The sequence below is a fragment of the Alligator mississippiensis genome, chromosome 8 (genome assembly GCF_030867095.1).
Source record: "Alligator mississippiensis isolate rAllMis1 chromosome 8, rAllMis1, whole genome shotgun sequence".
Taxonomy (NCBI): Eukaryota; Metazoa; Chordata; order Crocodylia; family Alligatoridae; genus Alligator; species Alligator mississippiensis.
The window spans coordinates 14,083,489-14,097,501 of record NC_081831.1 but is presented as its reverse complement, the minus strand read 5'-3'; the positions used below and the strand labels follow the sequence as shown (position 1 = coordinate 14,097,501).

General features: G+C 48.3%; 1 protein-coding gene across 2 annotated transcripts in view; it reads left to right on the top strand.

Annotated features, from left to right (window-relative positions):
* CYGB (cytoglobin) overlaps window positions 1-14,013 on the top strand; it is a 48,352-nt gene that overhangs the window by 21,655 nt on the left and 12,684 nt on the right. The window contains exons 2-3 of one of the 2 annotated variants that reach the window (XM_006269221.4): window positions 1,299-1,530; window positions 3,073-3,233. In XM_006269221.4, the coding sequence (XP_006269283.1) occupies window positions 1,299-1,530; window positions 3,073-3,233 (393 nt within the window). The remainder of the gene's footprint in view (window positions 1-1,298; window positions 1,531-3,072; window positions 3,234-14,013) is intronic. The other variant, XM_014601911.3, reaches the window with a different exon arrangement.

Genomic DNA, 14,013 nt, shown 5'->3' with positions numbered 1-14,013 from the left:
AAATAACAGCAGCAAAGGCATAGATTTCATAGCTTTTTCATAGATTTTAGGGTCGGAAGGGACCTATTAGATCATTCAGTCCAAATGTGGACACTGGGGAATAGAGATGGGCTCAAGGGGTTGGTGTTGTGCAGCCAAGGCATCCCTGACTCCCTTCATGTCCGCTGAGCTTCATCAGGGGTTAAGTCAGGGGCGGGCAATTATTTTGAGTGAAGGGCCGCTTACTGAGTTTTGGCAAGCCATCAAGGGCCGTGTGACAAGCAGCCAGGGGCAGATAAATATTCATTTTCTACATTTTTTAGGGGCCCCGCGGGCTGGATAGAATGGCCTGGCGGGCCACATCTGGCCCCCGGGCTGCATGTTGCTTACCCCTGGGTTAAGTTGTCTTGTTTGACCTAAGTGGCTCCTGTAGCTGTTTTACCTCCTTTGTGGGTGTCATGGAAGGACGGCTGAGGCTGGACCATCCTTTCTCCTCTGGGATGCTCCTTTCTCTCTCCTTTCTCTCAGGACATGGAGGAGGCACCATCCTAGGGTCACCCAGTGGGCAAGGCAGGAGCTCCTGGATGCACCAGACTCCATAGCGGCCTCCTCAGCCCTGATCCCAGGTCTCATTGCAATCCCTTAGTGATCCTCTGGGCCAATTTTACTCTTAGTTACCCTTGTGAAGACTCCTGGGATTCATGAGAGGGGTGACCAGGTGAGGACTGTTCAGTTTACATGGACATGCTGGGACAAAGTGCAGCCCATTTACTCAGGAAAGCCTGGGAAAACTGCTGCCATGGGGCTGAGGGGAGCCCTCAGAGGGGTGTCTTTTCCAGAGACTGTTTGCTGAGAGAAGAAATGTCTTTGCAAAGGCACTGCACGCTCTGTGGGACAGGGGGGATCTTACACTCTGTGTGGGCACAGTGCATAGCATGAGGAGGCCCTGAATTGGGTTTGGGCCTGTCAATACAAGAGGGATAATGATGAGGATGATGAATATTTATTGGCTGGGGAGATGACAACTCTCAGAGAAGAGGAGTTAATGAGCTGACTTTCAGGGGAGCCACGCTTCACAGTTTCTCATGAGTTCTGTGGGAGATGCAATGCTCTGCCTCAAAAATCACAGCATCCTTGAAAGAGATGGACTCACTCAGTCTGTTCCTGAGAGCTGGGTGTAGACCCCGCATCTGCCTCCCCCTGCTTTCCATCAGCCCCTTCCCCTGCTTTCCATCAACCTACACTCCATCGCCCACGGAAATTAACTCGGCTTCTCTCTCTTTTCCCCCCTTTTCTTCTCTCTCAACTGCACAATGCAGGTTTTTTGTCAACTTCCCATCTGCCAAGCAGTACTTCAGCCAGTTCAAGCACATGGAAGACCCACTGGAGATGGAAAGGAGCCTGCAGCTGCGCAAGCATGCCCGGCGGGTCATGGGTGCCATCAACACTGTGGTAGAGAACCTCAACGACTCTGAAAAGGTCTCCTCTGTCTTGGCCCTAGTGGGCAAGGCCCATGCTCTCAAGCACAAAGTGGAGCCCGTGTACTTCAAGGTAAAGGGCTGGAGTGAGGGTCTCTGATGCTTCATGGGGAAGCAAGGGAAGGAGGGAAGGATCATACTGACACCGCAGTGTTGCCAAGTCCCCTGATGGCTGCACGAGTTCATCCTACTCCCAAGGACGCTGTCCAGCCTTATGGGCCTTTCCTAGATCTGATTGGAAGTTTTCCAGTGGAACATTTTTCCACCAGAAAATTCCAATTTGCCGAAAGCCAAATGCTTTGCACACGCACGTCCGCTCCGAAAGGAAAAGAAAGAAGGACCCAAAATGGTGGGCTCCAAGAAGAGGAGAACAGAATGTTTTAGTTTTCCATTTTGAAATGACTTTCCCTAACTTTCTTCATCACACAACACGATAGGCAATAACATGCAAAGTCAGAACAGGACTGAGCCATTTCTAGGGCATCAAAACAAAACATTTCTAAGTGACCTAAATCAATTTATCTTCAGAAACCCAATTCCTGGGTAATTTGTCATTGTTGCTCTGTTGGAATGGGGACAGGCAGGCTGCAGTGGCAGGGCTCCTGGGTTCTCGTCCTTGATTTTTGCCACTGATTTTTTGGGTGACATGAAAGTAGTTTCTTAGGACAAAGCTTGCAAAAGCTTTGGGGCGCTTTGATTTGGCCCAAAACAAAATACCATGTGTCTGATATACATTAGTGTTGAGCTGAAGGAAATGTGGGTGCATGGCACCTTTGAAAACCAAGCTCTGGAGGATGGGTCCTCAAGTGGTCAGCACACACCACCAGGCTTGGTTTGTCTAACCAGCTTCACACTCTGCAGCTGCCCTGCGGTGCTTATGACCTGGTCTGCCCACACTTAATATCTTGAGCCCGTCTGTAAATCTGAACTTACAGATGTGTCTGAACCACTTGCCCACGGCTCACATAGATGCCACATCCCCTAGAGCCTGATTTTCAAGGGAGTTATATACCCACAGTTGCCACTGCCTTCAGCGAGAACGGTGAATTGTCAGCACTGAGGTGCATCAGGCCTGGGGTATCTCAGCTTGGGCCAAGGAATGAGGCAGTGAACCTGGGCTGGGGAGACCCACTGAGGTCACTTTTGAACACACTGGGCACAGAGACCTGGTGAGTGATGGCAGGGAACACCTACACGACTCCACTGCCTTGTTTCTGTGTTTGGCATAAGCAGAGCGGGAGCGGGTGAATGCATCTCAAATTAGGAACCCAAAATCTGAGACACCCAAAAATGAGTGGACGGTTGAGCTTGCAGTTGCCTCAGTTCCCCACTTTACCCAATGCAATTTATGCCCTGAGATGAGGTGAACAAACATTTGTGAGCCTCTTTGAAAGCTGCAGATAGGGGGGACCAATATCAGATTATGGTGCCATGACAGTTGATGTCCCTTCTAGCCCTGTGGTTCAATGGTTACTACCAGTCAGAGGGCGAATGGCCCCAGAACTCAGCAGTAGGGTTGTTTTGAAGAAGGGGCTCCTACCCCATTGCTTTCTGACCACCTACCCGCTCCTCCTGTGCCCTGGAGAATCCAGTAACACTCCTCTGTCTCCCTCAGATCCTAACCGGTGTCATGCTGGAGGTCATTGCCGAAGAATATGCCAATGATTTCACCCCAGAGGTGCAGAGAGCTTGGACCAAGATGAGAAGCCTCATCTACACCAACGTGACTGCCGCGTACAAGGAGGTGGGCTGGGCGCAGTATCCAAACTCCACCATGTGAGCGGACAAGGGGACAGGGAAGGGCCAGGAGGGGCTCACATCAGGACTTCACTATGGTCTCCTCTCAAGATCCTCACTGATCTGAGTGGCCCGGTAGGGTTAGCTCTGTTGCAGCCAAGTCGAAATTTTATCTCCATACGGCAAAAAGTGGGTGGGGCTCTGCAGCGGGAGGGGGTGGGGAACCATTTTGCTTGGTGGCACCATTTCCTTGCCCAGGCCAGGAAGTTACTTGACCTCCCCAAACCCAGAACATAGCTCTTGATTCGATGGCCACAAGATGCACTGGCTCAAATTCTGCTGTGAGGCAACAATGTGCAACCCAAATTTATTGAAGTTCCATGACCCTCCTCACCAAGGGAAGCCCGCTCCACTCTCCCCCGGGTTAAAATTGCTCTTGGCCTCATGGGACTTGTGATTTATCAGGCTAAGGCTCCTGTGTGGTTTGCAAAGTCAACCCAAAACTGTTGTTTCGGTTGCATTTGTAAAACCCACCTAAGACTCCGGCCCCAGATTTGTGAGCGATGCAGAGAAATCCCCCTGAACTGCAGATCGCTGGTTCAGGAGCAGCCCAACCAGTCCCCTCTCTTCCACCTGCATCCTGAAATAGTTGGTATTTCCCTGGCACAAGGGCCCTCCTTGGCTGGCTGTGGCACGTTGTCCTGGGGGTGGGCGCCTTGGAGAGGTGTGCCACTCTGAAGCAGCTCAGGTGGGGTAGGGAGTGCAGTGGCATTTTCCTCATTTGGGGGACCCTGGTGGCTTGGCGCACAAGACTGTGGGGGGAGGCTGGGAAGGTCTAGCACAGAATCCGTGACCTGCCGTCAGCGGTAACCCATGAGTCAATGCATAGTAGGTGGCCGACCGCTGGCAGTTGCAGAGACAAGAATCCGGGGAGAAGAAGGTGCATTGAAAACCAGTTGTGTCCCTTCAATCCTTCCCCTTCCCAATACATGACAAGGTAAGAAGGAAGCAGGCATAAACTGGCTCAGGCAACATGTGCTACATGCAGTGTACACCTGGGAAAAGGGCAGTGAGTGTCTGCAAGGGAAAGGGCAGGTTTAATGCCTCCAGCCCCAGGATACTCTTAACTTACCCCGACTGGGAGAAGGAAGTATGCAGTGATCAGGAAAGGGGGGACATACTAGAGATGGTTTCCTGAGTACAGTGAAACATCCCTGCTCCATTTAGAAGTACCTTGAGACTCTGAGTATATATTTGTCCTCAAAATTAAACTGGGTTCCTCAAAATAAAGTGCCTGGTAAAAAATCACCGCATACACAACACTGATTCCATCCCCATCAGTATCACGAGTACCCACTAATTCATCACATGCCTGTTTACCCATTGGCTCTCTCCCTGCTCCCCTGTGTAACCACATGAGCCTAGGAGTAGGCAGCATCAGATTTGGAGTCCTAACCCTGATACTGACTCCTCTTACAGCCTTGGTCACTTTACTTATCTGCTCTGCTGCAATTTCCCACCTCTGTCCAAAGGGAAAGAAGCACATAACCCCTTATTTGATAGGGGTGTTGTGGGGGTTAAGTAGGGAATGTCTGTAAAGTGCTCTGGAGGTGAAAGGCCAAGCTGGTCAAATAATTCAGAGGCAAGTTATCCCCTTGTCATGACACCAAGGAAGCTGAAAGCTTTGGAGTGAGCTCACCAGGCATCCTATACTATAAATGTCTCTTCCCATCCCCCTCTGAGAAGCTCTCAGCTTCCAGCTGGGCTTTAAGAAAGTGGCTGATCTCTGTCACCCCGTCTCTGTTGGCACCATCTGAACCCAGGAACTTCTACTAGCAAGTTATCCCTGAGCTAAATTAGTGATGTTCCACTAAGGGATGGATTTGGGCCCAAAGCAGCCTCTAGTCATAGGGGCTCTATGGGGAAATCTTGGGTGTAGTAATTATTAGGATGATGTCACTCCCCAAGAACTGTGCGTGATTTGTGTACAGCATTGCCTCTCATTCTGGTACATTTGCTCCTCTATTCTCTGCCCTCCTCTTCTGCCTGTCTGTCTCTCTGCTTTTCCTGGACACCTTGCAGGATATGTGAATGTTAAACTACCATGCAAGACTCCCCTTGTCAATGCCCTAGAAGTATATAGCACTGCTGTAGCCAAATGTGTTGTACTTAGCTTGTAAATAAGCTGCCGCGACATGATCAGCCCTGCCACTTGCGTGGTACCTACTCAGCAGACCCTCTGTCCTACCCCATACTTCCTTACTAGTAGACAAAGCTAGCTAGATGACAAGGGTCTTATTTGGACTGGATGCTCCATGGGATAGGGACTAGTTCTACATCACTGTCTTGTACAGCACTGCACGCTGGCGGGGAAAGTTCGTAATCCTCCATCATCATCTCCTCCTACCAATGATGATCTGCTCCATGCACTGCTATGGAGCTAACTGAGCTTCCGCAGGCATTTCTATCTTCCCTCTCACTTTCTACCAGTGAAGACCAAAGTAATTCTGATGGGAGTTAATTCCTTCCCTCCATGCACTGATTGTGACCATCTCCCTTTCTGTAATGGTGACTAGGAGAGCAGAGGTCTCTTTTTTTTTTCCTCCCGGGGAGGGTTGCAGTGGAAAGGAGCATGTGTGGGTGGCTTTATCTATTATGTTTCTTCATAACTGTCCCTGCCAGTCTGGAGTTCCTTAGGAAGCAGATGATCATGGGCAAGATAATCATGGTACATGGAGGCATAACAAGCAAATGGTCATATCTACCCGATACACACAGATCTTTCCGTTGCTCTACTGTGGACCATGATCCAACACATTTCTCAACTCTGGCCCAGATTTATTAAAACACTCATCACCTAATGAACTTTATGCATGTGAGATGGCCCATTCAAGCTGGGATCAGGGCCAAGGCACCTCTCTCAGCATCTTGTGGTTACAAAATGGCAGCATTTGGTTGATTCTGAATCTAGCCTCAACTAAGTTGATCAAGACTCTTTTGGGGATCTCAGGTGGGACCTTCTTGACCTCCCAGGTTTACTGACAGGCTGAGAGAGCTGAGTTTTGGTAACAGCTGCTAGATCCCTTGGGACTGTTATATCCCACTCTTGATTTCCCTCCACCATTCAAGGCCTCAAATTTAATCAAGTTCCATTATCTTCTGTTTCTGGAGAATCGGGGTGAAAACTGTCAGTGTCAGGAAAAGCTCTGCTGATTTTGAGTTGCCCCATAACCTAAGCTTATCTCCTGTCCTTTTCTAGGAAAGGGGCAGAGTCTTTTGTGCCCGAGGGAAATGTTAACCTTGAAAAAAGAAAAATCCATCCAGGGGTTTGATGAGAGTTGCAAATTCAGCTTAGCAAAGCCTTTCTCCAGTCAGTCAGAGATGGCTCCTTCATTCTCACTTCTCATGTGAGAAGAGCCTGAAAGGCTAGAAGATGCTGGAGAGGAAACCCAGGGGACCAGATTTCTCTAGTGTCAAAGTACAACACAAGCAGCGGTCATGAAGACTTCTCCTCACTGTCTTGACCTTCGCTTCAAGGGGTCATCTCGGCCTGAGGGGGCAAGTAAGTCTCCATGCACCTTCAGTCACTCTGTCGTACCTTCAGTCAGCAAGGGCACCGAGACGGTTTCAGATACTGTCATGGTGTATAAAGCCTCTCACCTATTAGGCTAGGTATAGAGCAGTGGGGTGGGGTGGGGTGACTGTGACATGGGTAGATGGGCATACCAAAGTAGTTTTGACCTGGGTGTACTAATACCAGCAAGGACTTCAGCTGCTTCAGTAAGTATCCCAGGTGTCTCCTTAGCTGCTGTTCCTAGCTTAAAGCTGGTGGTACCAGTACCTACTGCCTACCTCTACCACAGTCACCCCCAGCCCCCAGATGTTGCATAGACTTGGCTTTCATCAACAATTCAATCCCCACCTTTGCAGTCGGGATGGTGAGACAGTGTTTCACAGGCATGCAGTGCAGCAGGCTCTTTGAGAGTCACTGAGATTAGGGCAGCTCACTTCTCTTGTGACCCCTTCACTGCAGCGTTGCTCCCCTGTGAGACAGTGGCTCCATGGAACTGTTTAGAGGTGTCTGTCCAGAGCCAGCAGCCAAATGTCCAGGCCCAGGAACTACCCCACGCTCATGTCACTGCAGGAAGGAAGGATGGAGAAGGTAAACTCAGAATGGGAGGCCTGAGCCAGGCTAGGAAATGATCTCCGTATGGCGCACCGGAGAGACAGAACAGCTTCAGGGCATCAAGCATTGACGTGATTTGAGGGCAGGGAGAGGACAATTTTCCTTACAGTGCGTGGAAGGGAACAAGGCAGACTGCGGAAGTTTGTTCCAGGCCTGAACAGCAGGCGAGGCCATGATAAATACGTTCACTTTCCCTGGGAGAGAACTTTGCCCTCTGAGGCAAATGGCCAGAAATTCCTAACTTCACTCAGCAGCAGCCAAATTGAACCTTTCAAAGGATCTTTATTGTAGTGTTTGAGATGCTCTGGTCTCTTTCTATCAGCTGCCCTGTTGCCAGGTTGGCTACAATCTTGAGAAGTACTGCACACAAATTATTACAGCCTCCCCAAGCAAATGCAGCATCTGCACCCCCTGGGCACACCTGGCACAGGCTGCTTGGGAAGAGCTGCTAGCCAGCTTCTCAATGGGGGTTTCAGTAAACTCACTCAATACTCATGTGTGCCCCTGCCTCTCTTGACTCTAACGGTGGTGAAGCTGTGGGGTAGGATCTCTATGCTGTTGACTACCTGGTTATAGGGAGCAGAAAGGACCCACCAAACCCTAGTGACTAAGAAATGACTCCTGCTAGTGCCGTGTGCCTACTGAATTCACCTTTTCTGTTAATAGACGCTACAGTCCTCCTTTTCCACCCATTTTGCCTACGGTCAGCATTTCCCCATATGATCCAAACCCAGCAGACTTCTCATCCATAGAAGGTTTCAAGTGATTAGGAAGCCCCCTGGGCTGTAGGAGAGTACATGGGCAAGTTAGATCCACATGAAAATAGAAACCTATTAAGAAAAATTCCTCCCCCCCCCAGCCACTCCCTATCTTCTGATAATATCATGTTTTCTGGAGGTTAGTTTTTACCATTAGCTGTGTAGTGGCTGCTGACCTTGTCCTAATAAGGAACACCAAGCATGGGAGTCTTCAGGCCTTTCATGAAAATATGGGGAGATAACATTCAGATGCAGGGAATCTGGCCTCTTCCAGGAAGGAAGAGAGGATATTTTAAAAATCAAATGAGAGGGAAAGTGGCCTTCTGGTCTATTTGAGCCCAACTGGAGGTCCACTCTGACCCTCTCATCCACCACAGCCATCATGTGCCCAACATCATGCCACCAGAAAGAAGCAGGGGCTACAAAGGCACTTCCAATGCTTTGGCCATTGCAACCACCATGAATGTATTAGGTTAATAGCTAAATGTGGCTCTTCATGGGGCCACCAGCTCCAAACCCTTCCAGAACTTTGGGCAGGCCTTTATCTATCATGGACCCAGCTTTAGGCTGCTCAGGATTTGAATCCCATTCTGTGTGTGAACATTGCAACTTAAGCCCATGTCAATAGGGAACATACCTTGGTGCTTCTCTTATTGACAGGACAGGAGACTTGCTGTTTCCCCTAATGGCATATCGCAGTGAGAATGACCCTCCTAGAGAGCATGGTCCTACTACTAATAACCCTGCTAGAAGATGGTCTTGGGGTAAATTACCACAACTGCATAGAAATGTCCATCCAAGATGCAACTGTCTACCTCTCTGTTCCAGCATTTCTCCAATCTCTAGCAGAATAATACTATATTTACTCACATAGCACATACACCTTTCCCTAAAAAATTAGCCCTCCAAAATTCAGGTGTGTATCTTAAGCAGAGAAGCTGACTTCTGTGCCCAAATGGAAGCAGGGGGTGTTGAAATGGCTGCTGGAGGCTGTGCTTCTCTCCCTTCTCTCCTGGCCAGGAGATAGCAGGGGTGCCAGTGCTGGAGCTAGAGTTAACCCTCTCCCAGCCACTGTCAAATTGGGAGTAGCTTTTGGCTAAGCAACCAAAAGCTGCTGCCAATTCAGCAGCACCTGGGAGAAGGTTAAAACATTAGCTTTTTCCTGAGAAGAAAAGGGAGGGAAAGCAAGCTGAAGAATAGGCTCCCCCGCTGCTCCATGCAGTCAGCTTTCAGTTGTGACTGAAATTTCTTTATTTCTTCATTCTGCTTTCCAAAAACAAGGTGTGTGTCTTATATAGGGGGACCGATATCTGAAACAATATGGTGTCTGAACACCAGAGTTCTGCATGTCCAGTGCTGAGGTTCTTATAAGCCCAAAAGGTTTGGTCATGTTAGGAAGCCCAGGGAACAGGGATATCAATTTGGGGGCCATTTCATGGGGTAAATCTGGGAATATTTTAGAGACTCAGTGCCCTGGATTCTTATTTGTTTCACCAGCCTGGGGGTAGAAGTGGCCCAACAGCTGATGCCTTCAGATAACATCCAAACGTCTGTTCAGCTGCTAATCATTTATCTGCTCCTCTTCAAAGACGTATTCCAAATGTCAGCTCCATTTGCACCTGTGCATTCATGTTATTAGGACCAGAGTCATGACAATTGCAAAGGACCTGTTAATCTGGGGAGCTCGTTCCCATGTAAGGACAAGGACAAGGACAAGTCATCTGACAGGGAAAATATCCAGGGCACCAAGGGGATACTGTGAGGGTTCATTCAGTAAGTGGTGCAAAGGTCTTGGTGTCCTTGAGGCTCTGATTATTGATGGATGTATATAATCAAAGTGCTGGGCCAGCATTGGGCCAAAGTCTTAGGTGGTGGAAATCAGCATAGCTCTGCAGACTTCAGTGGAGCAATGCTACTTTCTAGCTGTGTCTTTGGCCCATTAAGTGCTACAAAAGATGAACAAGCTTTACTCATGTTCCAAGTCATTTCCTCCAGGAGGGAATTTAATTTTTCATTTTTGGATCTTTTTCCCCTTTAAAGCATCAAAGGCCAAATTCATTCCTGCTGTAAACAGGTCTAACACCATTGATTTGATGGGATTAGAGCTACGTGCACCTGGGCCTGGGTGAATTTTGGTCCTGATACAGCACTCACTGATGTTAATAGAAAGGCTCCCACTGATGGGTTGAAGTTAGTTTGGCAATGTAAAATCAGGGAGGTTGTGGATTGTGGAGGGTCAGGATTCACTGCAATAGTCTGGTTCAGGACAGGAACACAAAGGTCATAATATGCAAATGTCCTCTAATTTTGAGTGCCTCAAGGTTTTGGTGCCTGGTAGGTATTCCCTGAACTCCCAAATGCCTGCTGAGGTCAAATGATGCTTGAGGCCTTTCAGACCAGGTACGCAGAAAACAGTGGCACCTAGAATTAACAGCCCTTCAAACAGTCTTGTATTGTTGTCCCTGAGCAGATTGTTGCATCGAAGTTCCAGCACTTGAGGCAACAGCTCTGTAAATACACTGCCTGCTTCAGTGTATTTTTTCAAGAGATTCTTTTTCTAAACATCATCCAGATGTGCACAGCTGTCATCCCTTGGGTCTCCATCCAATAAGCTGAAATTGCAGGCCACTTGAATATATGCAAACAAAAACATGTTTATTTTTACCAGCCCCGTAGGAAGTAATATAAATGGGGCTGTGCCAGGGAAGAGGCAGAGATAAAGCGAACACCCCCTCCTCGCCTGCAGAACAGATCAGGGTTTGCTTATATCAGGAAAATCTCAGCAGAGCAGAGAGAAGAGTGAGTTAAAAGGGAAATCATTCCAGAATAAGAGAGAAATGTGAAACACAGGGTGGAAGAGCAGAAGGGAAGGCCGGGTCTTGGCTCCGAGCATGGTTTTCTCCTGTACACATGCATGCTCACAGCTGTTCCATGTTACAGGCAGGCCTGTGTATTTGTGTCCTCGGGGCTCTTCCCTGCAGCCATCACAACATTTCAAAATGATGGTTTTTGGACTCTGGACTGCATTTCTCTCCCTCCTCCATTTGCTCCTGCCCTCTGGACGTGCAGTGCATTATGCCTTGGCTTGTGGGTGAGCCACCTGTCAGAGCGGTAGCACCTTGCAGCTCCCAGGCAAACGCCCGGATCCGATGTGCTTCATCTCGAAAGAATATGCTTGCCAAAACCCACCCGTAGGACCAGATTCTGCAAGCCCCTCTTCTGATGCCTAGTGTCAGGGAAACATCCCACTGAGATCAGCAGGGCTCCTTGCATGTAAGTACAGGATGAAAGGGCAGCAGGAGAAGGTTCCTGAGGCCTGATCCAAGCCCTACTGAAGTCAGTGGTATGGTTCCCTTTGTACTGGGGACCCAGATTGCTTTGCATTCCTCTGATGTCTTCAGGCTCTGAGCTCTTCTGCCCCTCGAGAGCAAAACCATGATCACTAGCCGCCTGACTTCGCCATGCTCCAGAGCACTATGTCTTTACTATGTCCTTCTGATCTTCCTGCTCTCTGGTGGGCCTCATCAGGGCCTCACTGCTCATTCCTTCATGAATGCAGCAGTACAATATAATCTCTTAGCTAAAAGAGACTTGACAGATGTGACAGGCTGTAAGCCCGGTGCTAACAAGGTGAGGCAACAGCTTGGGGAAGATGAAGAGAGATCCTCGCCTATCACCTAGCTAGGCAAAGCATGTAAGGAAGAGAGATCTGGGCAAATGGGTTTTTTCCCCCCAGCTGATGGGTGGAAGGATCTTTTATCCCTTTCCAGTTTGCAGCTTCACCTGCTGATCACTGCCAGATGACAACAAAGAGAAACCCCAAAGGATGCTTCAGAGAAGGATGCAGTGAGATCAAGCACAGGCCCAGCACACAGATTATATCCCTCCCCCTGCTTTGCATCCATTTCTCTCAGCTGCTCTTGCTCCTTAGCTTAGACCTAGCTTCTCATCCCCATCCTTGAATGGAAAGCCTTGTCCTTTGGCAAGGATCCTCTCACACATGGGACAAGGGAACAAAAAGGCCCGTTCAACCCAATCTCTTTTTTTACTATGTGAGTTGTACCATTTTCCCTCTGTGCCCCGTGCCTCTGGTTTCCACCTCTACACCATGGCCCCTGCTTCTGCCTTTGGTTTGAAGCTCCATATTCTTTGCCTGGGGTAGCCAGGTGGTGTGAAGGCTTTGAACAAGGGATGCCAATGGTCTAGGCTATGGTTGTGTTTCACTTATTTTCCCCAGAGACCCCGGTAGAGTTGTTAAAAGCTTTGATCTAGTCCTGGCTATTGCTCTGTTTTGGATGAGGTTCATGCTCCCAGGGCTGGGGCTTACTTTTTGGTGGGTCTCTTGCAAAGGTAAGAACCTTTACCTAGACAACTGTCCTAATGGCAGCCCTGCAAGTGCCAGCTGCTGATCACTCCCATGGCTTCTTATGAGTGTCCTAGTCTAGCTTGAGACCTCTAATGTCAGTTCTGCATGATCTTTGGATGTCAGCATTTCACTATGGCCTGAGCACTGCTTGAAGGAGCTGGTTTTGTGGCACTTACTTTGTCCTGGGGGAGCTGATGTGATTTTGTAAAGCTCCCAGGGGAAAATTTTCAAAAGAACTCCAGTGACTTAAGAACCAAAGTGCCATTTTCCACAGTCCCTTAGTCATGGTATTGATATGCCCTGAGGTGTTTAAGTCTTACTGTAAGTCAACGGTGCTTAGACTCCTAGGCCCTAGCTTTTTAAACCTATTTAGGCATCTAACCCCTGCTGATTTCAGAGAGAGCTGGGCACCAAAATAACTTTAAACACTTAGTCCTAACTGCCGATGTCACTTTGGAAAATGAGATTTAGCAGCCTAAGTTACTTCGATGCTTTGGAATAAATTATCCCTTGACTCTGTTGTGCTTGCAAAATTGACTTCATCTAGTGAATGTCATAACTGCCAATCCAGAATATTAGACATGACACTTCTGGAGCGGACGGGTTCATTCATCAGTGAAGCAGTTTGAAACCGTGACCCAGAACTCAGTACAATGCAAAGGTGTCACAAAATAAACAGAGCCCTTTCCAAACAGTCTGTGTTGGGCAGTGGCAGGGGCTGTGAGGCCCTTGTATGTCCTAGCACCTAGCTCACTATATTAATCTGGTTATCTCAGCATAAGAACAATAAGTGAACATACCAGATGGGGTGGGAGGGCATGTGGATTTGTGTAACCTGTTTCTAAGATTATTATAAATGTCATCTGACTGAGACATCATATATATCCATACAAGTTTGTGCAAGAACATATATAGAGATATGGCATGTAATATCTGGATGGTAGAAATGTAAAAGGAAAAACAGCACGGTTGAAGTTTTAAAACCTGCCTAAAAGATTTGGAGATTCAGCTACTATTAATTTGGATGTGGGTATTCAAATCTACTAGGCAGCCTGTGTACGCAGACACAGGCAAAGACATGTGCATGCACACAGCTCCCCTCCTCCCCGCCCTGCAAAGTTGCAGAGCTAAGAACCCAATTCTGAAAGAGCTGGTCCCTTCCCCAAGGTGCTTCCATTTTAGTTAACGAGTGGATTTCTGCATGTGCTTAAAGCTAAGCCTGTGTGATGAATTGCATTTATGACCATGCTCCATACTCCGTGCCCGACACTCTAGGGCTTAATGCATGAATTAGGGAGATAGGATGAGTTCTCATGCTGTCTGTTTGGAATTCAGGTGGAAAAACATCACTGTAGGTCATCATCTACCTACGGAAATCTTAGCTGTTCCAGTATGGTAGGTTTTACCACTGGAGCTATATTCTCAATGGACCTTTAATAAACATGAAAATAGCGCAGACAGCTGAATAGTTATATTCATCCTACATACCCCATGAACACATACTCGCTC